At 53.0% G+C, this 24,693-nt stretch overlaps 1 protein-coding gene and 1 pseudogene across 2 annotated transcripts; both read right to left on the bottom strand.

Moving 5' to 3' along the window:
• Positions 1-4,160: 4,160 nt before the first annotated feature.
• On the bottom strand, positions 4,161-5,858 carry LOC132236587 (cerebellar degeneration-related protein 2-like; annotated as a pseudogene).
• An 11,115-nt stretch (positions 5,859-16,973) lies between these two features.
• GNL1 (G protein nucleolar 1 (putative)) lies at positions 16,974-24,521 on the bottom strand. 2 transcript variants are annotated; one of them, XM_059702193.1, is made up of 12 exons: positions 24,389-24,521; positions 23,868-24,033; positions 23,462-23,598; positions 23,173-23,324; positions 22,988-23,059; positions 22,109-22,316; positions 21,882-21,977; positions 21,369-21,563; positions 18,257-18,435; positions 18,027-18,189; positions 17,666-17,806; positions 16,974-17,309 (listed from the first exon to the last, which is right to left on the bottom strand). In XM_059702193.1, exons 1-12 carry the CDS (start codon positions 24,459-24,461, stop codon positions 17,065-17,067), a joined length of 1,827 nt encoding a protein of 608 aa, XP_059558176.1. In that variant the 5' UTR covers positions 24,462-24,521; the 3' UTR covers positions 16,974-17,064. The 2 variants fall into 2 exon arrangements, with proteins under 2 accessions (XP_059558176.1, XP_059558177.1); XM_059702194.1 differs by lacking the exon at positions 24,389-24,521 and having other exon boundaries at positions 23,745-23,885.
• Positions 24,522-24,693: the final 172 nt, after the last annotated feature.

Here is a 24,693-nt window from a genome sequence, read left to right as displayed (position 1 = left end):
ATCTTCTGGCACCCCTATAATTCTGATGTTGGTACGCTTGAAGCTGTCCCAGAGGCTCCTTACACTATCTTCGTATTTTCGGATTCTTTTTTCATTTTGCTTTTCCAGTTGGGTGTTTTTAGCTTCTTCGCATTTCAAATCTTTGCCTTGATTCTTGCGGTCCTCTGGTCTGCTGTTGGGAGTCTGTATAATATTCGTTATTTCAGTCCGTGTATGTTTAATTTCTAGTTGGTTCTTTATCATAACATCGAGGGTCTCATTAGATTTGTTGAGGATCTCATTAAGTTTATCAGCGGCTTCTAGACAGTTCTTGAGAGACCTTAAAAGTGTGGTTCTGAACTGAATATCCTCCATTGACAGTTTTGTCCTGTTTCTTTGTCTTCTCATTTTTTTATGTTTTCTTGGTGCACCCCCTAGTGGTCTTTGTGTGCAGTCCTCCTGTAGTTAAGCCTTGATTGTTGTAGTTAATACTAGGGGGATTTGACCTCCAGGCCAGCTGGCTGTGAGAATCAGCTGTGTCTGCAGTGAGAGAACTTCTGTCCCCTAGGGAGGTGCTAATCTAACGTTTGCCTGAAGCTATCTGGCAAATGGCTCTGCACAGGGCTTGGGCTGGGCGGGTGGGTCGCTCGGGCTCGGGATCAACAGGGTGGGCCGGAGAGAGCAGTTATGGTGGCTCTCAGTTCCGTCCCTAGGGGCTCTGCCTCACAGAGTCCCAGCAACCGCTGCAAACCTCGGAGAGAAAGCTGCCTTCGAGTTCCGACTGAAGGCAGACAGTCCTGCTTCTCCCGTTTGAGTCTGGGTCCCTAGAGACTCGCCTGGATCTGGAGCTCAGAATCTGAGACTCCCTCCCGATTGAAAACACCAACCGCGCCCTCCGCCGCCAGCCCGCTCCGCGCGCACTCGGTACCTGAGTATTTCACTTCAGCACTGCGCCTCCTCTGAGTCTGGGTATGATATTCTCTTTCCTCCTAGTTGTAGAATTTCCACTCAGCCAGCCTTCCTGTGGTTCTGGATGATGTCCGTTCCGTCTTTTAGGTGTGTTTTGATTTGGTTGTTCAAGGCACCAATCTCCGGTGTTAACCTGTGCTGCCATCTTGGTTCTCTGAATTATTTTCTTAATATAATTTCTGGCTTAGTCATTAATACTATTTGGAATTGTGTGGGTTGGTCTTGTATCCTGCCAAATTTCTGAATTCATTTATTCCAATGTGTTTTTTAGTGTATTCCTTTGAATTTCTACGCATGAGATCGTATAACCTGCACATAGAGATATTATTACTTCTTTCAAATATAACTTCTATTTCACTTTTGTGTTCATTGCAGCTTTTTTGAAATGAAAGTATTTATTCAAAGTGCCCATTTGCTGTTTTATGTATGTAATGTAAGGGGCATCCTGACAGTTTCACAAAATAAGCTTTAACTCTTAATTTTTAATATGGTTTTTAAAGTTGATTTGAGAGAAAGAGAGGAAAGGAGAGGCAAAGAGAGCGAGGTAAACATCGATGTAAGAAACATTGTTGGTTGCCTCCCGCACCCTGACGGGGAACTGCCCCGCACGCTCGGGCATGTGCCCTGACTAGGAATCCAGCCGGGACCTTTCGTGCACAGGACAGTGCTCCCCACGGAGCCAGCACCCGGCTGATTCATCCATTCTAACCCTCCTCCTTGGTATGATACGTGCAACTGCTCCCTGCTGATAGGTAGGTGGTTTCTGTTGCTAATCACTACAGTGAGTGCCCTGTAGCTATTTTTTACAAATATTGTCATACACGGCCATCCCAAAGTCTTCTGATTTCACATGACACTAGACCATGTGGCTAAACTGAGGGTCTGTCAGACTGTGTATAATTTAAAACAGTGACTACACCTGGAACTCGCGTTTTCCAGGCCCCGCCACGCTTCATCTCTCTCAGCCTCAGAGGTTCCCTTTCTGCCTCTAAACTTCTTTGTCCCTGAAACCACCATGTACTCCAGTCCAAGACGGTCTCGCAAGTCCTCTGGCCGAGCTGCACCCTTGCTGCCTAGGAAACCTGGAGAAGGTGAGGAAGGGATTTACCTCTGTTCACTTCACATCTAGTTATCAACCCCCCACACAGCTGAGGCAGGTCGGGTTGGAAACATGTTGGTGTTTCATCTCTCTAGCCCCTGTACACACCGTCACAGCAGTTTTCATAGTTAGTACTACTTCAAGATTTAAGCGCTGTCTGTCCAGAGAGGAGAAATTCCTGAGCTCCCCCCACCCTACAGATCCAGACCGCCTCCCCCCAGCGCCTCCTGCCAGTTCAGTCTCATCCTCCCCTACTTATGCCATACTTCTCTCTGCTTCTGTACCTCTGTTCATTCTGACCTCTTAACTCTCCAGGGTGAGCGGGAACCTCTAGTTTTAAATGTAATGGACTGTCCTGTCTTCATTTCCCTCAGCTTCTCTAGAGCCTCCTCCAGGCTAACATCCTCCTCCTGGAAGAGCTTGCTGTGGCCTGAGTGCTGTCGTACTGCAGGGAAGCTGCTGGGAGAGAGGGTCAGGGAAGTGATTGCCTCTAGGCTTCAGTTCCTCTTCTGCCCCAACAGGCCTTTCTATTACAGTGATAGCATGGTTAGTGGAGGTTTGGAACTGGGGGAGATGCAGTATTTGAGACTTTGACTGATTTCTGTATTTAAGATCACAAATGTGTGACCATTGAGGTTTATCTTAAATTCCCTCTCTGGTAACCCATTGTGTCCAGTTGAGCTAGAACTGCAGCTCCCTACACACAAGGAAGTATAGATCTGTCCGTGGTGCTGAAAGACTTAACCTGGCAGATCGACACTTAAGAATGCTGTAATAAATGGCATTCTCGCCCTAGCTGGTTTGGCTCAATGGATAGAGTGTCGGCTGTGGACTGAAGGGTCCCAGGTTCGATTATGGACAAGGGCACATACCCGGATTGTGGGCTCAATCCCCAGAAGGGGGTGTGGGGTGGGCGTTCAGGAGGCAACCAATCAATGATTCTCTCTCATCATTGATGTTTCTCTCTCTTCCTCTCTGAAATCAATAAAAATATATTTAAAAATAAAATAAATGGCATTCTTATTGTGGAAAACTTCTAATACAAATGCTACAGTTGAATTTTTTAAAATATATTTTTACTGATTTCAGAGAGGAAGGGAGAAGGAGAGAGAGACAAACATCAATGATGAGAGGGAATAATTGATCAGCTGCCTTTTGTACACCCTACACTGGGATCTGAGCCTGAAAACTGGATATGTGCCCTGACCAGGAATCAAACCAGTGACCTTTTGGTTCATGGGCCGATGCTCAACCACTGTGCCATGCTGGCCGGGCTAGTTGAATTTTTTTTTTTCATTTTCATAGGTAGTTTTATTTGGTTTTTAGAAAAATATATACAATTACTGGAACCACAGTTCTCTTAAATAGCTTTAAATTAAAGTATGCAAGTGCGAGGAGTCATCCATTTCCACAGTTAGAATGATGCCAACACTGTTCAGTAAAGCAGCAGATGGGGTTCCTGCAGCCAAGGCCAACCACTGACAGGAGCCGCAGGCCCTGAGCAGGTCAGCAGCTCAGACAGCACAGGAGAGCTTTTCCCATTTGTATTTAAGAAAGGAAATTGGTGTGTGCGCGGCTACCCTAACACTGCACTTTGCGTGAACACACCGGGATGGGGGCGCAGGCCTTTGGGGTGGAGCGCAGGCTGACAGGCGGACCTGGGTCCAACAGAGCTCGCCTTTCTGCAGGTGCTCAGTGCTGTAGGTCTGTTAGGATCACCTGTCAGTGCGGCTGGCAGCAAAGGAAACTCTAGGGTGTGGAGTATTGGTTAACACTGTTTCTTTGGATTAGACCCCTACTTTCTCCGAAATGGTCTTCCTGAATTCACAGTATCCACCGGTGCTCGGGGACAGTGCAGGTTGGTGGTTGGCTTCCACATTTTTGAGAAGGTAAGCCAGGAGGCAGCAGGGGTCGCCGTAGCTCCGTTTCCCCGGCCCTTTCCCATGTGGTGGGCACTGCGTATGTAAGCACATCCTGTGGAGGCTCCAGGCCTACCTCTCCGGGAGCACAGCTCTCCCCCACTGCTTCGGGGCTTCTCAAGAATGGCAGCCTATGCCCTGGCCGGTTTGGCTCAGTGGATAGAGCGTTGGCCTGCAGACTCAAGGGTCCCAGGTTCGATTCCGGTCAAGGGCATGTACCTTGGTTGTGGGCACATCCCCAGTAGGGAGTGTGCAGGAGGCAGCTGATCGATGTTTCTCTCTCATCGATGTTTCTAACTCTCTATCCCTCTCCCTTCCTCTCTGTAAAAAATCAATAACATATATTTAAAAAGAATGGCAGCCTAGTCAGCACCAGCCAGAGGCCAGTTTGTCATGGGAGGGGCTTACTGTGGGGCTGAAAGGGACCTGGGTTAGGAAGCTGATACCAGGAGCCATCCCCTTTCCTCACTGTGTATACACACTTGCTGAGTCAGCAAAGTAGTGAGCCACTTCAGGCTTTGGGGTCTACAAACATGTCTGAGTGGGAGAAGGGTGATGGAGATAGGAAATGAGCAGGGGAGCTGGAGGCCCCATTAAGGGGAGGGGAGAGAGCGGTATTTCATTCTCTGCTCGTCAATCTCCTGCTTCGTCTTCTGGATGCAGCTGAAGATCTCCTCAAAGAGTGCTTTGTATTGGGGAGGTGGTGTGCTGGGGGGGGACCCAGCAAGCTCGGGGGCACCAGCGGCGGGCGGGTCCCTGGAAGCTGGGTCCCTGGCTGGAGCCCTGGCAGTCTGCACAGCCTTGTGGGACAGGGAGTCCCCCTCCTGCTGTTGGCACTTCCTCAGCAGCTCCTCGTACTTGGCCTTCAGGGCGCTATACTGTGTCTGCACTTCCTGCAGCAGGGACACCCCCTCTGCTTCACAGCCTTGGCCCTCGGACGCAGGTCTCGTGGCCCTTCACGGTCACCGCCGGCCAAGCTGCTGAGCACCGTCTCACTGCTGCTGCGCGTGCGGGGCCTCCGCTGGGCCTCGGGCACCGTCAGCAGCATCTCCTCCAGCAGGCTCTGGCCAGCCTCTTTGAAAGGGACAAACAGGGAGTCGGGTACCAGCTTTTCGACCCCATTCACGAAGGGACGCTCCGCCTGCAGCACCCGCCGCATTGCAGCCACCTCAGCCTCCAGCTCCAGCGCCCGGGCCTGGTAGGCGCCAGTGGCCCCAGCTGCTGCTCCAGCTCACTGTTCTCCTTCAGCACAAGCCGTACTCCTCCTCCAGGGCCACCCGCCTCTGCCGCTCCAGGCCCAGCTGTGCCTGCGGCGTCCTCACTGCCGTCTCCGAATGCCTGTTTTCTCCTTCGTCGGGGCGTGGCTGACTCGGCAAGGAAGCGATCTTTTCCGCAAACACATGGTCATACACAAAGCGTTGGCGTAAGTCATGCAGCTCTTTCAGACCCGAGAAGCTGGGTGCCGACTTCTGGCCACGCTTCCCCTGGCTCCTTCTCCCTTGGCCAGATGACTTCAGCTCCTCCACTTGGCCCTGGAGGTGATCGGTGCTGGCTTGCAGGCTTTCGATTGTTTCCGTCAGGCTGTGAGGGACAGCCAGCCATTGCTCAGAATCTTCTGCGTGAGGCCTTGCTGTCAGCAGCAAGCGTTTGGTTGGTTTCTTCCAGCTCCCTGGCGGTGACACCTAGCTGCTCATTCATCCGCTTGGTCAGGCGCTCAGTTTCCTGTCGCTGCTCCTGCTTGGCTGTGTACACCTGCTGAAGAGAATCCCCCAGCCTGTGTTCCGACCCAGTAATGTCTTCCCAAGCTCAGCAGCCAGTTGGAGGTCCTGGTGGTCGTACCGCGGCTCGTCCTCCTTCATCTCGAACTCCTCCACCAGGTTTCCCGCCAGCATCGCGGCCGGCTCTCCGGGGGCAGCGGCCCCGCCGTCCGCCTCAGCGCTGCCCCGGGCGCTCCGCCCGCCCCTCCGCCCTCAGCCAGAGCCGCCCTCGGCGGGGCGGGGCGCGCGGCCGCCGGTTCGCCTCGCGTCGCCCAACGGCCCGGCCGGCACCCCGGCACCCCGGCACCCCGGCACCCGGCGCGAGCGCCCCAGCCCCAGCCGCAGCCGCAGCCCGACCCAGCCCGTCGGCCGAAGCCGGGCCCAACGTGGCACTCGCTAGTTGAATTTTTACATTCATTATTTATAAGCTTAGGGCATCTGAGTTCCTGAACAAACCAGCAATAAGTCAGGAATATAACATATAGAAAGACCCACAAAATATTCTCTTTATATACCCTATAATGAAATGGACACACACAAAAAAACACCACAAAGTAAGTGAGAAGTTTATTTTCAAAATTTTATCAGACTATGAAAAAATAAATCTAGTATTACTGTGGAGAAAAGAGAGAAAGAATCTATTTTTTTTCAAATATATTTTATTGATTTTTTACAGAGAGGAAGGGAGAGAGACAGAGAGTTAGAAACATCGATGAGAGAGAAGCATCGATCAGCCGCCTCCTGCACATCTCCCACTGGGGATGTGCCCGCAACGCAGGTACATGCCCCTGACCGGAATCGAACCCGGGACCCTTCAGTCCGCAGGCCGACGCTCTATCCACTGAGCCAAACCGGTTTGGGCAAGAGAAAGAATCTATATTGCAATTAACTATATCTCCTCCCAACTTACATACTAACTACCCTTTTTAACCTCAGCAGACATTTTTTCCAGTTAATCATTATTCAATTTCACCCACACATGTGCCCTTCAAATTTTTTCTTACTTAAGTATAGTCTATATATAATATTCTATTGGTTATATTAGCTTTAGGTTTACAATATTTGACATTTTTATACCTTACGATGTGATCACCCCACTCATTCTAGTAATCAATTGTCACCATGCAACCTTATCACAATGTTTTGACTATGTTCCCTTTACCTGTTTACCCATTTTTACACCCTCTCCATTTGGTCTATGTTTTTATGAGTCTGTTCATTTGTTTTATATTTCAGATATAAGTGAAACCATGCAGTATTTATCTTTCTCTGCCTAACATCTCACTTAGCATAATACCCTCTAGATTCATCTATGTTGTCACAAGTGGCATGATTTCATTCTTTTTTTTTTTTTTTAATATATTTTATTGATTTTTTACAGAGAGGAAGGGAGAGAGATAGAGAGTTAGAAACATCGATGAGAGAGAAACATCCATCAGTTGCCTCCTGCACACCTCCTACTGGGGATGTGCCCGCAACCCAGGTACATGCCCTTGACCGGAATCGAACCTGGGACCCCTCAGTCCACAGGCCGACGCTCTATCCACTGAGCCAAACCGGTTCCGGCTGATTTCATTCTTTTCTTAAATTAATTCATTTTTAAAAATCTTTATTGTTGAAAGTACTACATATGTCTTCTTTTTCCCCCACTGACCTCTCCCAGCCCATTCTCACCCCCCAGCACAGGTCCTCACCCCACTATTGTCTACATCAGCGGTTCTCAACCTGTGGGTCACGACCCCTTTGGGGGTTGAATGACCCTTTCACAGGTGTCGCCTAAGACTATCGGAAAACACATATATAATTACATATTGTTTTTGTGATTAATCACTATGCTTTAATTATGTTCAATTTGTAACAATGAAATTGGGGGTCACCACATGAGGAACTGTATTAAAGAGTCGCGGCATTAGGAAGGTTGAGAACCACTGGTCTACATCCATTGATTATGCTTATATGTGTCAATCCTTTTTTGTAAATCCTCACCCTAGGACATGCTTAGAGAGAGAAAGGGGTGGGGGAGAGAGACATAATCAGTTGCCTTCTATACATGCCCCACCTGGGGACTGAACCTGCAACACGGATATGTGCCCTGACCAGGGATTGAACCTGCAACCTTTTGGTGCACAGGAAGGCACTCAATCAACTGAGCCACTCTAGCCAGGCAAGACTTCCTTCTTTTATAATGCTGTGTGTGTGTGTGTGTGTGTGTGTGTTGTGTGTGATGTGTGTGTGATGTGTGTGTGTGTGTTGTGTGTGATGTGTGTGTGATTGAGAAGGAAACTGGTCTTGCAAGGCAGTGTCAGGCCATAAAAACTGAACAATGCACTGCCCTGGGCGGGGCGGGGGGGGGGGGGGGGGGGAGGTCGTTATCGCTGGCCCCAGGACAGGTCATCGACACCTGGGGGCCTTCCTGTAGCCCAGGAAAGGGGCGGAACCACATCTGCAAGACAAAGACCCCAGAAGGTTATAAAAAGCGAAGCCTCTGCTGTTACTTCACTCTGATTTGGAAATTACTCCCGGAGTCCACTAGTGTTAATAAACGGGGTTCCTCCCTTTCTCTAGGAAGTGTGCTTGGTATTTCTTTGCTCTTCTGTAACATGTGGTTCCCTGACTGGGAAGCTAACCGCATTTTGGCTTTGTTTAGCCTCCAGTGAGTGGATGGGGTTTGGGACCCAGGGGCATGGGACAGGCCTCCGGAAGGCGCCCACTGCTGATTTTAGCAGAATTGAACCAGGGGGAACTCCAGGCACTCCCGGACCTCAGCCCAGGATCCGGCCGGCATCTGGAGAAAGTGGACGGACACCTCTGGACCTGTGGACAGAATCTGTAAGGTAGGGGCCCCCGTCAGTCAGGCCCACTCCAAGTGAGTGGAAGGATGAGCTTGATCACCTCCCTGGAAGTCATAGGACTTCGTCAGGTAAATCAGGAATCCAGACTCCGGAGGTGAGTGAATTCAGATTCCATTAAGGAATTATGGGTTCAATCTTCTGTTTGTGTATGTGTGTGTGTGAGACTAGCCAATTTACTACTGAGAAGCGGGGCTGGATGCAGCCTTAACTCCTCCGGTAGGTTCTGGGGCATGGGTGCCAGGAGTGCCCCCATGCCTATCTGCTCAGCTCCAGTCTGGGCTAGTCTACTGAGAAAGTGTGAGTACGGATGTTTGTCTGTCTTGGCATAATTATCTGTGATTAACTGGTCTGTGTGAAAGCCAAAGCTACTTTGATTTTCTGTTTGCTCATCTGGTTAAAACGTTTGATTTGCTGAGGGTGGTCTGCGAAGGTCTTGGGCAGCGCTGTTGAGTTGGTTTTCTCTCGTCACGGGAGGAATCAGCCCACTTAGTGAGGATTTCTGTCTGTTTGTTTACCAGAGACTTGTCCTGTTTCTGGAGGAATGGCTTCTAGACGGTATTCACCATCTCTGGGAGGGAAGTCAAAACTCGGATTGGCTAAGGGTTTGAGTCTGGCCTCTTTTTAAAAAAAAAAAAGGTAGAAGAGAAGCATTCCTAGGCAGTTTTCTACTGCCTCTGTTCAGGGACTTGTTCTGTATCTCTGCACAATTAAAACTGATTTGGTGGTATTCTGTGGCGTAAATATGGCGCGTGCCGGTGTAAAAGTGTTTTTATGTTTGTTTCTGTTTTGTTTTGTGTTTTTGGTTTTGTTTTGTTGTTTTTTTTTAAAAAAAAAAAAACCTTTCAAAATCTCTCCCAAGTTTCCGTGGTGATTCAAAGTTTTTAATGGGGAATGTTACCTGTCTTTATTGTTTAAAAATGTGTCTCTGTTGTTTGTTTAAAATTGTTTAGCTAGTGAAATTTCTGTTTGTGTCTCTTAAAAAATATGAATGTATTGCTAATCTGAGGAATGTTAATTATTTACATGTCACCTAAAAATTAAGGTTAAGAGTTCTAACTAACTGGAAAGTATGGCTTTGGTGTAATGGAGGAAGGTAAAGAGAAATGTTGAAAGTTGAATGGATGAGAGGCCAGTAAGCTGGGACAAGTAGAATAGGGAAACTGAGCAGAAATTCTGTCTTCCCTAAATCCTTAAATCCTGTCTTCCCTAAACCAAGGACACTTGGGAGTAAATGATTTGCATTTAGCCTCCCTAAACAGAGGTTAAATAGTTTATGTCAATCTGATTAGTGTCATTTGCTGTCCACACCCAAGGACAAATGAAGTTAGAAAATAAGGCTTATTTTGATTAGTTCTTTTATTCAGGTATTTTTTTAAAGAGGAGGAAACCCGGTCCCTCCCTGCAACATGGGTAATAGCTCCTCTTCAAACTTGACTGTCTTAGACTGTATGTTAAGGAATTTTAAAATTGTTCAAAACTTGCCACCTTGGGTCCGGTTCTGCGTGTGTAAAAAGGGACAGAGTAAGGTTTAGTAGCAGGAGTGAAGAGGCAGGCAGGGCAGGAGCAGGCCAGAAGAAGCTGGCAAGGTCATCCAAACCACCCAGCCACTATTGGCCAGAGCCGCCTGAGGCAGACCTCCTCGGACTGGCAACAGCTGACTCTGACTAGGACAGACTGGGCTCTTTCCAACTGGGCCCCCATGAGCCGATGGTCGAAATGAAAATGGGGGGCCAGACTGTGAACTTTATGGGTGATACAGGGGCAGAGCACTGGGTAGTTACTCAGAAGGTAGCTCCCCTCTCAGGACAGGAAGTCACCATTATTGGAGCTACCCGGGACCACAGCTGCAGACCGTTCTGCCGCCTCCGCCGATGTCAGTTGGGCGGCCACCAGGTGGTTCATGAATTCCTGTATTTGCCAGATTGCCCGGTCCTCTCATGCAGTGGTTCTCAACCTTCTGGCCCTTTAAATACAGTTCCTCATGTTGTGACCCAACCATAAAATTATTTTCGTTGCTACTTCATAACTGTAATGTTGCTACTGTTATGAATCGTAATGTAAATATCTGATATGCAGGATGGTCTTAGGTGACCCCTGTGAAAGTGTCATTCAACCGCCAAAGGGGTCGCGACCCACATGTTGAGAACCGCTGCAATGGGCAGAGACCTTTTAGCCAAAATGGGAGCAGAAACCACTTTTGCTCCAGATGGCTCAGCACAGCTGCACCTAGGCCAGTAACTTTTGCTGGCACACAAAACCCTCTCTTATAATCTTCCATTTACAATTTTTGTGAACATTTGAATGACTTAGATGTTAAATTACAAGGAACTGCCAAGACACTTGATGTTATGTTTGGTTACATAAAGGCTTCTGAAAAGAAACTGGAAGTCTTTAAGAGGGATGTGGATGGTGAGAGATATAGATATTTCCCAAACCTCAAGAGGCACATCAAAGACCTCCCAAAAGATGACAGAACAGACTGTCAAAGCCTTCAAAAGCTGTTCTTAAACATCATCGAGTCAACTATTGAGCAGTTCTTCTCAAGATTTGCAAAATTCAGAAAACTGGAAGAGATAGCAAAATTCATGAGGTTTCCAGACAGCATGAAACTGGAGGAACTAAACTTACAAATGTTTTCATGGATAGACATAGCTGACTTTGAAATGCAGTTGATTGAATTTCAGGAGTAGCTCAATTTGGAAGCAGAAATTTATTGACCTTAGAGTTGACTTGGAAAACATTGAAAAAAAGCAATTAGAGACGGGAGTACCAGAAAGAAGTGTCGAAAATGAACTATTGAGGACTTGGAATGCCATTCCAGAAAATTTTTTCTGTTTAAAAAACTTTGCAACAGTGTTACTCTCCATGTTTTCATCCACATACGCTTGTGAATCTTTGTTCTCAGTGATGAATTTTGTTAAGTCTCGTAATAGGAGTAGCCTGATGGATGAAAGTAGTAGCTCGTGCATATCTCTGAAAGTCACGAAATATAAACCTGATGTAAAAATCTCTGTCATCAGTGATGCAGCAGCAAAAGTCTCACTGATAATATCAAACAGAGTCATAAAGTTTTCTGTCGGACTATCAGTGTACATGTATACATTAAAAAATAAATCTATTTTTCATCATCATATACTGTGTTTTTGTCACTTGAATGAATTTTATTATTTCTTCAAGGTTCTTCACATACATACACCTTAAGAGATATTAAGTAGGCGTAACATGTTCTCAAAAAATTAGGGTTGGCACGCAGAAGAATTTTGAGTCAGAGATTTTGCTGGTTTTGGCACACACTCACAAGAAGGTTGCCCACCCCTGGTCTAGTCTGTCCCTGGTTATTCCCATGCCAGGTGTCTTTTAGTTATCTGAATTGTGTTTTGCTCAAGGTTACTGAATTGTGCTGTGCTCAAGGCTACAAGCTTCCTGCAAAATATCTCCCAGTACATAGCGTTCTTTGTAAAGTCTGTAAAAGGTCTGGAAGCTCCATATTTAGGAGACAAAGAAACCAGGAGGGTATAAAGGGAAAGTTTCCTCTATGTTGCAGGGCTCACACTTTGAGACAACTCCTATAAGACCGCTGGTGTAATAAAGACTCTAAATTTGGCTTACTAAGGCATCCTCTGTTCAGCTCGCTGATTTCCAATATAATGTTTCTATACCCATTTTGAGGTGTGGTGGGGGTCTTTTTTCATCATAAATGGATGTTGAATTTTGTCAAGTGCTTTTATGCCTCATTGAGATAATTATGAGTTTTATTCTTGGTGTGGTTGATGGGATGAATCACATTGTTTTGTGAATGTTGAACTACCCTTGCATCCCTGATATAAATTCCATTTGATTATGGTGCATAATCCTTTTAATATGCTATTGAATTCGGTTTCCTAGTATTTTGCTGAGAATTTTGGTATCTATGTTCATCAGAAATATTGGCCTGTAATCCTTTTATTGCAGTGTCCTTGTCTGGTTTTGGTATCAGAGTAATGTTGGCCATATAGAATGAGTTTGGAAGCATGCCTTCCTCAAGTTTTTGGAATAAAAATTGTTCAAGGATAGGTACTGATTTTTTTAATGTTTGGTAGAATTTCTCTGTGAAGCTGTCTGGTCCTGGGCTTTTGTTTGTTGAAGTTTGTTAAAACACTCCAAACTTCATATATAAAAAAATTAATTTATCAATTCCATATACGTTCTCCTCCATTTTTCTTTTGTTGCAAACATAGCCAAACTTGAAAATTGTAACATTTCCTCCTCTACCTCCACTTCCTTTGGCCATATTCCTCAATCCCCTGACATCTAGGACTTCTGATCTCATTTGTCCAATGCAACTGACCCACCAAGATCATGAAGGCTCACTGTCGCCAAATCCAGTGGCTAATCACGCCACTGCTCCTCAACAGGCCACCTTTCCTCCCTGCTCCACGGCTCACACACTTCACTAGGTTTGTCCTGTCTGGCTCCTTTCCCTGCCCTTCTAGTGTTCTCCGCTTTCTTCAGCTCTTCTCATGTTACACACTTCCAGTGGATGATGTTACTCTCCTCTTACCTATACGTTAATGACCCCAAATCCCTGTCCTCAGTCACCACCTCTCATCCCCCAACCACTACTTGCATAAACCATCTCAGGAAATGGCCCACCATCCACCGTTGCATAGTTGGAAAAATGGGGTGCACACTTGACTTGTCCTTCTCCCTCACCTACACAGCAAAACAATGCCCAATGCCCTAGCCAGTGGTTAGAGCATCAGCCCGAAGACCAACAGGTCGAAGGTTTGATTCTCAGTCAAGGGCACGTACCTGAGCTGCAGGTTTGATCCCTGCCCGGGTTGTAGCACATGCAGGAGGCAACCAATCAATGTATCTCTCTCACATCGATGTTTCTGTCTCTCCCTCCCCCCCCAACCCCCTTCTACCCTAAAAAATCAATGGGAAAAATATCCTCAGGTGAGGACTAACAACAAAACAAAAAACAATGCCCAAGACCTGTCAACCCTACCCCCTAAGTACCCATAAAACTACCGATTCCTCTTCTCTCCATCTGCCATGACCTCTGGTTCTGGTTTCTAGTCTTTTCCTGGGATTGCTGCAAACGCTTCTGATCTCTCCCCTTTCCAAACCTGTCTCCACAATGCAACCAGAGTGATCTAAGCCTTAGATTCTAAGGCACAAATTTCTCCTTAGGCTTAAGGTTCTCCAGTGTTCCTCTGGATAACGCCTGCACCTGTAGCATGGCTGGCCCAGCCTGCCCCTCCCACTCCACCTCCCCCAGCATCTCCACTGGACCCTCTGCCCAGACACGTGGAACACACTAGTGTGCCAGTCGTCCTGGGCTTGTCCCCGGACCTCTGCTGTCCCCTCTGGAATGCTCTTCCCCAATGCCCAGCTACCCCCAGCTCAGCCGTCAGCCTCCGCTTGCACCTGACTCACCAAACTGGCGTGGCTGTCCGTGGTGGGTGTCCCCATAGCAATTCGTAAGCACTGCCTTTCCCAGCCATACAGACCTTGCATACACGTCTGGCTCCCAGCTCTGTCCTCTCTTCCCTCATCAGCATCTCAAGGCCCCTCCTTTATGGAGCCAGTGCTGCCCCCTAGGACCCGGCACCACCCTCCCCAGGGCACTTGTCCCACGGTGGTAGCTGTCTGCTTACTTGTGAGCTCCTTTAAGGACCATTCTGCATCACACTTAGCAGCAAATGGCAGATAGAAACTGCTCGACAAATGTCCAGTGGGTGAGCGATCCCAGGAGGATAATGATCTGCCCACCTCACTAAGCATGGCAGTTCAGTGCACACATGGGAGTTCTTTTCTAATTTACAGAGCGCTATAAAATTATTGCATTATTACACTATCATTACTACTGTCCGGCTATTCCACTCCTTGAGGTCCATGCCTTATTCAAGTTTTTTGCCCCAGAACTTGACATGTCTGACATGTATTGTTATCAACCATTTTTTTTGTATTGATTTCAGAGAGGAAGGGAGAGGGAGAGATAGAAACAATAATGAGAATCATTGATCAGCTGCCTCTTGCATGCTCCCAACTGGGGATCGAGCCAGTAACTCCTCAGTCCACAGGCCAATGCTCTATCTAGCTAGGGCTTCACCAATTCTTGTTGGTTGTGTCAATGATAAGAAACAAGGAACTGCTCTGGACCACACACGCCACTTTGTCTCAGGAACAGGACTAGAACCAGGTCTGGAGGGAGAAGTTTGGAAGGAACTTGCTCCAAGTCCAAATGGAATCCCAGCATAAATGAAATGGACTGGCTTCTCTCCATCAAGAGTGGCCAGAAGCTGTGGAAGTACCAGAACCCCAGAGCTCCCTGGTCAAGTCTCCCCACAGTGGACGTGACGCAGGCAAAGGGGGTGTGGGGACTGGCTCTGGGCATTCGCAGTGGAGGAGTGCGAGCCCCCCCTGCCTTTGTCCCTTTCAGTAAGTTCCCACTTCAACCTCAGGCGCTGCTGCTGGCGTGCGACTCACCCTCCCCTCCCAGGTCCATCTGTGGCTACAGCGGTCCTTTTCCCGGTGCTCAACACCCCCCCCCCCCCGCGCCTGTGGCTGAGGTGCTCCCCCCCCCCGCCTGTGGCTGAGGTGCTCCCCCCCCGCCTGTGGCTGAGGTGCTCCCCCCCACCCCCCCGTGAGTGGCAGGGGATCAGGACGAACAAGCAGGCCCCTCAGGAGGTTAGTCGCCTGCTTCCTGGTTTCACCACTGAACCCCCCTTCCTCAGCCCTCCCGTCAGCTCCAGGCCCCAGATCTCCGTCCCACCCGACTCTCGTGCCTGTTGACACGCCTGAGACAGCAGAAGGCAAAGCCGCTGGACACCCCTGCCCCCGCGCCCTGGGATGGCCTCCAGCAGCAGAGGCCTTCCCGGAGCCTCCGAGACCCTGAGGAAGCTGAGCCGTCGGAAGGCCCAGCCCTGAGGTTCAAGAGCCCCAAATGGAAGCCAGGCAGGTTTCCCCTCCACCTGGACTTTTCTTACAGCACTTTTTGGGCAGCCTTCAGGCACGTTCACAAACTCACGCTAAAGCTGGCGCTGCAGCACGAACTCCAGGACTTACCGTTACTGAGACCGACGAAGGGCGGCGCTTGAGGGGCTGTGTGGCCCCAACACCTCAGGCTCTTTGGCTCCGTTGCTGCCCAGTGACCCAGACCCTGGATGGGGTGCTTGAGTGGAGAAGGGAACCTGGCACAGCCCCTTACCCACACCCCTACCTGATGGCTGACCTCACAAACAGCACTTTTGCTACAGCCCAACCCAGACAACACTGTCACCAAGGAAACGGCCCACTCGCCCTTTTCTCCGGAAGTCCAGCTGCTCACGTGACAAGGGAGACCTACAGCAAAGCCTCCGCGCCCTCAGGACAGCCCATCTCCGGCGGCTGGGCCCGGCCGTCACACAGCTCACCCTGCGCTGCGCGCTGCACGCCGCGGCGGCACCCCAACCAGGGAAGATGGGGTTCAGGAGGCTCGTCCGGGGCCGCCCTCTGAACCTCATCCATCCTTAGGGCACGGGCTGCTGAACAACGCTGCACAGAGTGGTTCTCAACCTTCCTGATGCCGCGACCCTTTAATACAGTTCCTCATGCTGTGGTGACCCCCAACCATACAATTATTTTCGTTGCTGGTTCATAACTGTAATGTTGCTACTGTTATGAATCGTCGTGTAAATATCTGATATGCAGGATGTATTTTCAGGGGTCGCGACCCACAGGTTGAGAACCGCTGACTTAGGTCCGTCTGCTCAAATCACAAATGTGCACGCTATTTGTTCTCCAGTGATGAAGACTCTACTTGGACACATTTAATCAGCATTTTCACAAGCATTTAGTCTTAACTAAGTATTTTCATCAACAGGAAACTCTAGAATTATACTGTATGAGCCCAAGAATTTGGAGAACACTACACACCCTTAACCCAGGAACGTGGCTGCCCGAGTGCGGTGTGCCACGGCCAGGCTGCAAAGTCCAGGCAGGCCCGTCTGTGCATCGTTACACGCTGGGCGCTTAGCCCAGGCAGCCACAGTCCACGCTCCATAAATACTCGCGGAATTTGAATAAATCCTGTAAAATTCTCACTTGGAGACATCAGTAGTGACACTTCTTGCTGCTTCTCTCCCAGAAGCTCCTGGTAGAACCCAGGTCTGGCAGCAGGGGGCACACAGGCTGCTGCTCACACCTGAGAGATGACACAATCTCCTAAAGGGGTTGAACTCAGACCAGGCCTCAGAAGCTGAAGAGCCCTGCGCTCCCCATGGGGACCATGGCATTCCCGAGGTGCGTGGCAGTGGCCTCACACCCACTGACTTTACTCCTAAGAGAACTTTTCCTCCGCAGAGAGAAGCCTCCCACCGCTGTCCATCCGTCTCGGGCAGCGCGCCCGCCTGAGGCCATCTGGGGAAAGGGCTACAAAGCAGACAATCTTTATTCACAGCTGGGGTGGCAGAGGGGACACCCCGGTCAGTCCAAAAGCAGACACTGGGAGGGAGAGCGCCTGCTCAGCACTCGTCCTCACCCAGCATGGTGTAAGGGTTTCGAGAGGCCAGGCTGGACCCTGGAACTGAGGTTGGGGTGTCCTCATCCCCTTCCCCCTCCTCATCCGCATCTCGGTCCTCCTCTCCCTCCTCTTCACAGGAGCTGCTCAGCTCTTCTTCCTCCTCCTCCTCTTCCTCATCACCGGCTGGCCCCACCCTACCCTGCAAAACCACCAGCTCCGTAGTCTCTGGATGGGACTCCCAGGTGCCTGTGGAACCAGAACAAGAAAAAGAACAGAGGGGAGTTTTCAACAAGAGGCTAAAGCCAGAGGAAGGTGGGGAAGAGGCAAAGACTAAGAATAACAAGAATTTTTGTAGCTGCTGGCATGCCTGCATCCACCCCACCTCCCATGTGCTGGGCCCTGCACAGCTCTGCACACATTAACTCCAGTTTTGGGCACCACCTTGCTGGGGGCAACTGACACCCGGGTTCTGCAGATGAGAGAACGGCCTCAGAGACAGCCACGCAGAGCTGGCCGACAGGTGCAGACCCGGGTGTGCCCGGCCGAGCACCACCAGCCCCCGTTGCCTACACTACAGCAGGTGGGGGTACACTGGCAGTGACCTTTCTGGTCCAGGTAGCCCGGCGGGTGGAAGCACAGGCTGAGGCGGCCGTCCAGCGCCAGCCTCAGGAGACTGTTGGCCGCTCTGTACACATCGTTCCGCGCCGCCTTAGCTGTCTTGTAGCCACGTTTCTCTGCCCAGGCTGAAGGGAGAAAAGAGTGGTGGGGAGGGAAGCTCATGAACCCCACTGCCTAACACATCTTTCCAGTTTTCCCAGAATATGCCAGGTCAGAGATCTGGCTGCCCCTGTGACAGAAATCTGGGGTGGCCAGGAGCTGGGTGAATGGCAGAACCTCTGAGGAGAGGAGTGGGGACAGGGCAGGGCAAAAGGCCAGGGGAGGAGCCAGGTCCCCAGAACCCACCTTCACAGATGTCCCAGGCACACCAGGGGTGCTCGGCCACGGGGTCCTCGGCCTCCGGGTGGCGCAGGTGGAGCAGGGCCTGCACGGGGACCCGGGCGGCCAGATAGCCCACAGCAGTGTAGGGCTCCTGGATCTGGGCGATGGGGTAGATCCCTGCCAGAACCTGCGGAGCACGAGCCTCAGCACCAGCCTGGATCACCCGCCTCCCGCTGCCCCCTCTGCCCGCATACCTGCAGCTGCCTGGGCAGAAGGGAGGGGAAGATGAGGCCCGGGCAGTCACAGAGCTTCACGGAGGGAGTCAGAAAGTAGGTCTGAAAGTATCGCGTGTGGCCCGGGGTTCTGGAGACGCTCACGACCTTCCGCCCCACCAGCCCGTTGATCAGTGAGGACTTTCCCACGTTGGGGAACCCTGAGGAAAGCCAGGCAAGGTAGCACCTGGCAGCTCCTTCCCCGGGGGGAGGTGGGCGCTGCATGGGGAGCTGACAGGGACAGGCTCAGGCAGGAAGGGAGCCACTAGGGCTGTGGGGCCGACCCCACCCTCCACTCCCTGGCTTTGTGACTCAACCTTGTCCCCTCCTTCTACAGCACAGACACCTCCCCGCAGAGCGGCCACGAGAAGCAGCACAACCGCGCCGGGCGCTACGCTGGCCGGACCGCCTCCTCCCAGAAGCCTGCAGTGGGCCCCCCAGGCCCTGCACAGACCTGCTCGGCATGCTGGCCTCAGTGCCCATGTCCCTTCCGAAGGCTGTTTCCTACACCCCACCTCAGCCCCAACCCGTGGCCTCAGCCTGGAGCCAGTCACTTCAAGCTCTCAGCAGCCAGCCCTCTCCGACCTGACCCCGTCTTTCCAGGTCACCCATCCTGACTCACGTCCTCTTCCCCAACTCCGACTCTAGGATCCCACTCACAGCCTGTCCCTGTCCAGACCCTGAGCTCCCTGGTCCGCTCTCCCCTCCACCGTACTCACCTGGCAAAACCCCCATCCTGCCAAATGCACTGTCCACTCAGCACCTGCTGCTGGCAGCTGCGCCACCTCCACCAGCAGGTGCTCTTTTCCACGGGAGGGAGGCACAAACCACCCTCCGCTGGCAGCACCCACAGCCATTTCTCTGCCCCTTTACAGTGAAACTCCTTCAAAGACTGGTCTCCTTGGGTCATGGCTATAAACTGTAACACGCACTCTCCTCCCTTCTCTCTCTCTCTCTCCCCCCTGAGCTCCAAGGCCCCTCGTTTGCTCCTGTAACTTGTTTCCTGAGCCCATTTCTTCCATGGCTCCCTCCTTCTACCTCTGTGACTTTCTAGGTAAACTTCCTCTTATACTTTGGAAAACACTGTAACAGCCCTAGCTGGTTTGGCTCAGTGAATAGTGTCGGCCTGTGGACTGAGGGTCCTGGGTTCGATTCTGGTCAAGGGCACACGCCCAGGTTGTAGGCTTGATCCCCACTAGGAGGTGTGCGGGGAGCAGCCAATCAATGATTCTCTCATCATCGATGTTTCTATATCTCTCTCCCCTCTGCCTCTTTGAAATCAAAAAAATATCTATTTTTTAAAAAGGAAAGAAAAACTGTTACACAAAAATGTGTACAATATACATGTGCCAGATGAACCCATCACCCTCTGGCCCAGAGTGTGACGCTCACCCCGGAGCCCCAGCCCCTCCTGACCACAGCCCTCCGCCCTGCGTGAGCCTGACCCGCGCTGTAAGGGACTCCCTGCCCACACTTCCTTTCGGCGTTAAGACCCGCGTGTCCCTGCACCATGCAGTTCAATCCCAGCTTTTCAACCTGACACGAACGGACGCCTGAACATGAAGACTAGCTCCTGGCTCACAGCGGTCAGGCTCCGCCGTGCCGGTCCTCCTCCCGCCGCCGCCCAGCCGGGCCCTCTCTCCTCCCTGCACTCAAACCACTCGTTCACGTACCAGGTCGCTGGGCAGGTCTCTGCTCTCCGCTCACTTGACTTAGCAACACGTGGCACAGCGAGCCCTCCTTTCCTCTCCAACACATGGCTCATGTGGCACGGGGGCTCCCTGCTCCTCCTCTGCCCACCTCTGCACCTACCACTTCTCCCACATCTCCCCCCACCCAGGGCTCTAAGTACAGGCATACCCCTCTGGCTCCCAACTTAAATCTCCCCCAAATTCAAATCTCGTCCTCTTCCCTAGACTGCAGGTTCATATACCCACTACCTATTCAATATCTCCACTGGGGACATATGCTTTTCATGTCTGAATCCCCTCCCCTCTGCAGCCCTCCAGGCTGTTCCTCTCCCATCTTCCTGTCTCAGTATTCCCGACGGCACAGTACACCACCTGGAGCCCGCGCCTGCGGCCTGCCCACGCTTACAACCCAGGCAGCTCCCGGGCACAGCCCACCGGCTTCTCATCAGACGGGAATAAACCCAAATGCCTTCTTAGCTACAGGCCTTCAGGTGCAGCCCACCTGCCTGGCTTCACTGCTCATCCCCTCGCTGGCCCCAAGTCAGCAAGCTCATTCCCACCGCAGGCCTCTCGCTCGCTCGCAGCCTGGAAGGCCCCTGACTTCTAGGCTGGGCCCTTTTGGTTCCAGTACCACGACTTTGCCAAAGTCACCTCTCCCCACTCCTACGAGAATTAAAGGGCCCTGCGCCTCCTCGGACACGCCGCTGTCCCCACCATGAGCAGACAAATCTCGGCACCACGGGGAGTCTCCCTGACAACAGACCTCACGGGTTAAGACGCAGGAAGGAACCAACATTTGCTAAGCTCTTACTACGGACTAGTTAACTACGACTGAAACAGGTCACACACATAAGTCACTCAGAACAGTGCCAGGCAGGCAGTAAGACCGGACACATGCTACAGTTTAACAATTAATTCTTATCATCACCATCTGTCAGGCTTTGTCAGGCTCTCTGTACTCTTCCCTGCACTCCTCCCATCCATTCTCTGACTCGGGTATCGCTGTCATCATTTGAAAAACCAAAGCGCCGAAACTGGTTTGGCTCAGTGGATAGAGCGTCGGCCTGCGGACTGAAAGGTCCCAGGTTCGATTCCGATCAAGGGCATGTACCTGGGTTGCGGGCACATCCCCAGTAGGAGATGTGCAGGAGGCGGCTGATCGATGTTTCTGACTCTCTATCTCTCTCCCTTCCTCTCTGTAAAAAAATCAATAAAATATATTTAAAAAAAAACCCAAAGCACCTGAGACTCAGGGTGAGTGAATACTTGCTCAACACCTGTAGCCACTGAGACGAGGTGGAACTTCACGCCGGCGGCGTCCTAAGACCCGGGAGCCCAGGGACCCGATCGCTTCCCTCCTTCCCCAGTGTCCAGCCCACCCTGTGCGACCACCACCTCCTCACCCACACAGCCGATGGTCACCACGCCGTCCTTGTAGCGCTCTTGGGCGGGGCCGGCTGGCTCCATGGCCGAGTCGGTCTGCTGCTCCACCAGGACCGCGGGCCCGTCATCCTCTTCCTCATCTTCCCCCGAGGCACTGCCCCAGGCGGCCCCAGCCACGTCGCGGGCAATCTTTTCCCGCCAGCTGCTCAAGTCCACTGCTCAGGAAGAAGACGAGCGGGCTCTCCCTAGGGCCGCGTCCACAGCCGGGAACTGATGCCCTCGAGCCGGACAGGGACAGGCTGCACAGCCCGGCTCTCCCCACCTGCACTGACCGCCCCTGGAGTCACCTGCATCCCTCAGTCCAGTTTCCTGAAAGTCCTGGGAAGCCCGAAGGCAGCGGCTTCTCGGCCTACCTGCTGCCTCTCTAGTCCCAACAAGTCACTCTCCATCCCTCCCGGCCTCGCCCGTGTCCACAATTCAGGGCTGACTTCAGGGAAGGCGAGCAGCGTGACTCGGGCCGGGGTCTCACCCACCTTTCCCCGCAGTGATGGCCTCACAGGCTCTCAGCAGCTGCTCCGGCCCCAGGGCCCGAGCCCATCCTCGCCCCCGCCTCCGACTCCTCTTCAGCACTGTGACCCAAGGGCACGAAAGGGTTGGCACATCGCACCTCTGCCACCATCCGCGGGTCCAAAATCAGGTACCCCCTCGTCAACAAGCTCCGTTCTCCTCTGTCCCGCCACCCCCTTCCCTGCCCACTCACCGCCACTATGGTCCTGTGGGATGCGAGGGTCCCGAGGGAAAGAGGTGAAAAGGACGATGTGGAGCTGGGGAAAGTGCTGGTGGAAATAATGCTTCCAGGCAACCACGAGAGCCGGCGGGGCCAGATCCACCTTGTTCAGCACCAGCACCAGGGCCAGCCCAAGCTCTCCAGTCACATACTCGTACAGTGCTGGCGGGAAATTCACAACCTGGGACAGGGTTGATAAGAGGACGAGGTTGGTAAAAGGATGAGCAATGTGAGGTCAACCCAAAGGTCTCTGCCTCTAGCAGACACAGCTTGAGACAAGACCCTGGTGGTAGCGGATTCTGGGACAAAGGGTCAGTCAGCCAAACCGAACCATAGAGACAAAGCAGGGGGGTTAAGTGCTGCCCGTGCATTTGTGTGGGAGCGTGCACAGGCTGCTACAGGCCTCCGCCCTCAGTTCCCTCCCGGGCCTCCCTCTCCCACTGCAGGACCACAGGTCCACACAGCCGTCCAGCAACGTCGAGGGGCTTAGCCACCACCCAGCATTCCAGGTGAGCCCTGCGCTCACTGAGGGGCAGGGCACGGGGGCCCCAGCTGCCTCATGACATCCGGGGTCTCCACTCTGGGACTTTCTATTGGTTCAGTTCTGCTGGGCTGGGAAACAGGGTATACAGTTTTCCATCACGGGGTGACGGAGAGGAGTCAGTTGGCCAGGGAAGAAGGGACAGGCTGTGGCCCCGGTGAATAAAGAACCGAGTCCCTGACTACAGACATCAGCACAAGGCAGGAGCCTGCAGAGGAAGGAGGATACCTGTCTCCCAGCTCCTGCCTCTGCCCCGGCCCCAGGAGATCTTCCTCCCTCCTCCCGCTGGCCCAGCGCGCCCCAGGACTCACTGGATGCCGGACATCGGTGATGAGCAGGACGATGTCAGACATCTCCAACACTCGCCACAGCTGCCTCCACGTCTGTAAAGAGAGAGTCGATGGGAAAGAATCGGAGCCTGGAGCCCCTTTCCTGCCCGACGCCTGACCATTTACCCCGAGTCACCATGCCCACTCCTGTCCCGCTCCATTCACACCTCCAGATTGTGCTCAAAGTAGCTGAGCTTCTCTGAGGTGTAAGCCCCATGAATCTTCCCAAGGTACTCCTGGAAGCTCCGTTCCTCCTGGCTCATTAGCTGCTCCTTGGACATCTCATAGCGCCAAGGGGGGCGCCGGGGGAAGTCCAGCACTGCAAAACCAAGGCAACGCCCAGCGAGTGTGAGGAGTTCCAGGTGCACCCCAGACCCTCCTTCCTCAGTCAGCTCCGCCGCCTCACACTCCCCCAGCCCAGGGCCGGTCCCCAACAGCGTGCTGAGCTCCCCTCACCGGAACCGGGCTGGTAGACCTCCTGGATGTCCAGCTCCAGCATTTCGGCGCTGACGGGCTGTAGCACTTGCTCCCGGGCCGCTCTCTTTCTCTTCTCCACCTCCTCCCGGCTGTCCCGTTCAAAATGCAGTCGGTATCTACGCGACAGGGACACGACACCCATTGCAACCCTGTGGTCACAAACTCCACTCCAGTGCAGACGCCTTCGCCAAGCTCTCCCCAGGCCTGCTGACCTCCTCCCCGAGGGGGCCCTGCCCAAGCCCCTTTCACGCAATATCCTCACCTTTCTAAAAGCCCGCCTCTTTCCAGCCCTCCGAAGGGAACGTCGGCCCGGGAGACCGGGGCACCCCAGCCCCACCACCTCGATTCCAGGCCCTGACTTCCGGTCGGCGGGCAGGCCGCTCACCGATTTGGGTCAAAGCCTCGCGGGCCCAGCCCCTGGGGAGGCTGCTGGTTGAGCCTACGGATCTGCTGGGTCACGGACTCGCCGTCCGAAGTGTCGGTCTGCTCCTCGCGCCGCTCCCGGCTGCCGCTGCGGCTGTTGGAGCTGGACCGCAGCCCATCTTGCAGGCCTGCGGGAGGAGCGGTGACGCGGGGCCGCCTCCCTGGTCGTCCCGGCTCCCGCACCGCACCCGCTCCCCGGCCCGCTCCCCCGGCCGCCCTGCTCGGGGCCCTCGCGGAGGGGCGGGGGCAGTCCCTCCTCCGGCCCCTGGGAGGCCGGCGCCCGTCCCAGCAGGAGGGCGGGCTCCCTCCCCCCGCTCGCCACCCCCCTCCCCGGTCATGTGGGGGTGCTGGGGCGAAGGCATCCGCTCCGCAGTCTCCCACGCGCGTGGCCGCCACCCGCCCCAGGCCCCCGAGGTGCGGCGGGCACACCCCTCCTCCCGGGGCGCGGGAGCCCGCGCCCGCCCCTCCGCGCCCCGCGCTGACCTCGCTTCCGCTCCCGCTTGTCCTGCAGCTGCTTCTTCTTCTGCTTCACGCTGAAGGGCTTCTTCCTCGGCATGGCCCGCGCCCCGCCGCCCAGCTCCCGCCGCCTCCACCGACTCCCCTCCCGGGGCGGCCGGCCGGGGCCCGGGACCCTCGAAGGGGCGGGGCCGGCGGTGACGTCGGCGGGCGGGCCGCCGGGGAGCTCCGCGGCCGGGCTGGCGGCGGCGGGTGCGGGGCAGTCACTCCCTCCGGGAGCGAGGCGCGAAGGTGGGGGGTCCCCGCACGTGGGAGGCCGCGGCACCGAGAGG

Source organism: Myotis daubentonii, chromosome 6, assembly GCF_963259705.1.
Source record: "Myotis daubentonii chromosome 6, mMyoDau2.1, whole genome shotgun sequence".
In the NCBI taxonomy this organism is placed as follows: domain Eukaryota; kingdom Metazoa; phylum Chordata; class Mammalia; order Chiroptera; family Vespertilionidae; genus Myotis; species Myotis daubentonii.
This window is presented reverse-complemented; position numbering and strand designations above follow the sequence as displayed.

What these genes read in the sequence shown, in the direction of transcription:
- GNL1 (XM_059702193.1), bottom strand. Translation starts at nt 24,461, where the DNA reads ATGCCGAGGAAGAAGCCCTTCAGCGTGAAGCAGAAGAAGAAGCAGCTG. An exon ending in CAAGCGGGAGCGGAAGCGAG is followed by an intron (nt 24,034 to 24,388) that starts GTCAGCGCGGGG and finishes CTCCTCCCGCAG; the next exon opens with GCCTGCAAGATGGGCTGCGG. An exon ending in ACTTTGAGCACAATCTGGAG is followed by an intron (nt 23,060 to 23,172) that starts GTGTGAATGGAG and finishes CTCTCTTTACAG; the next exon opens with ACGTGGAGGCAGCTGTGGCG.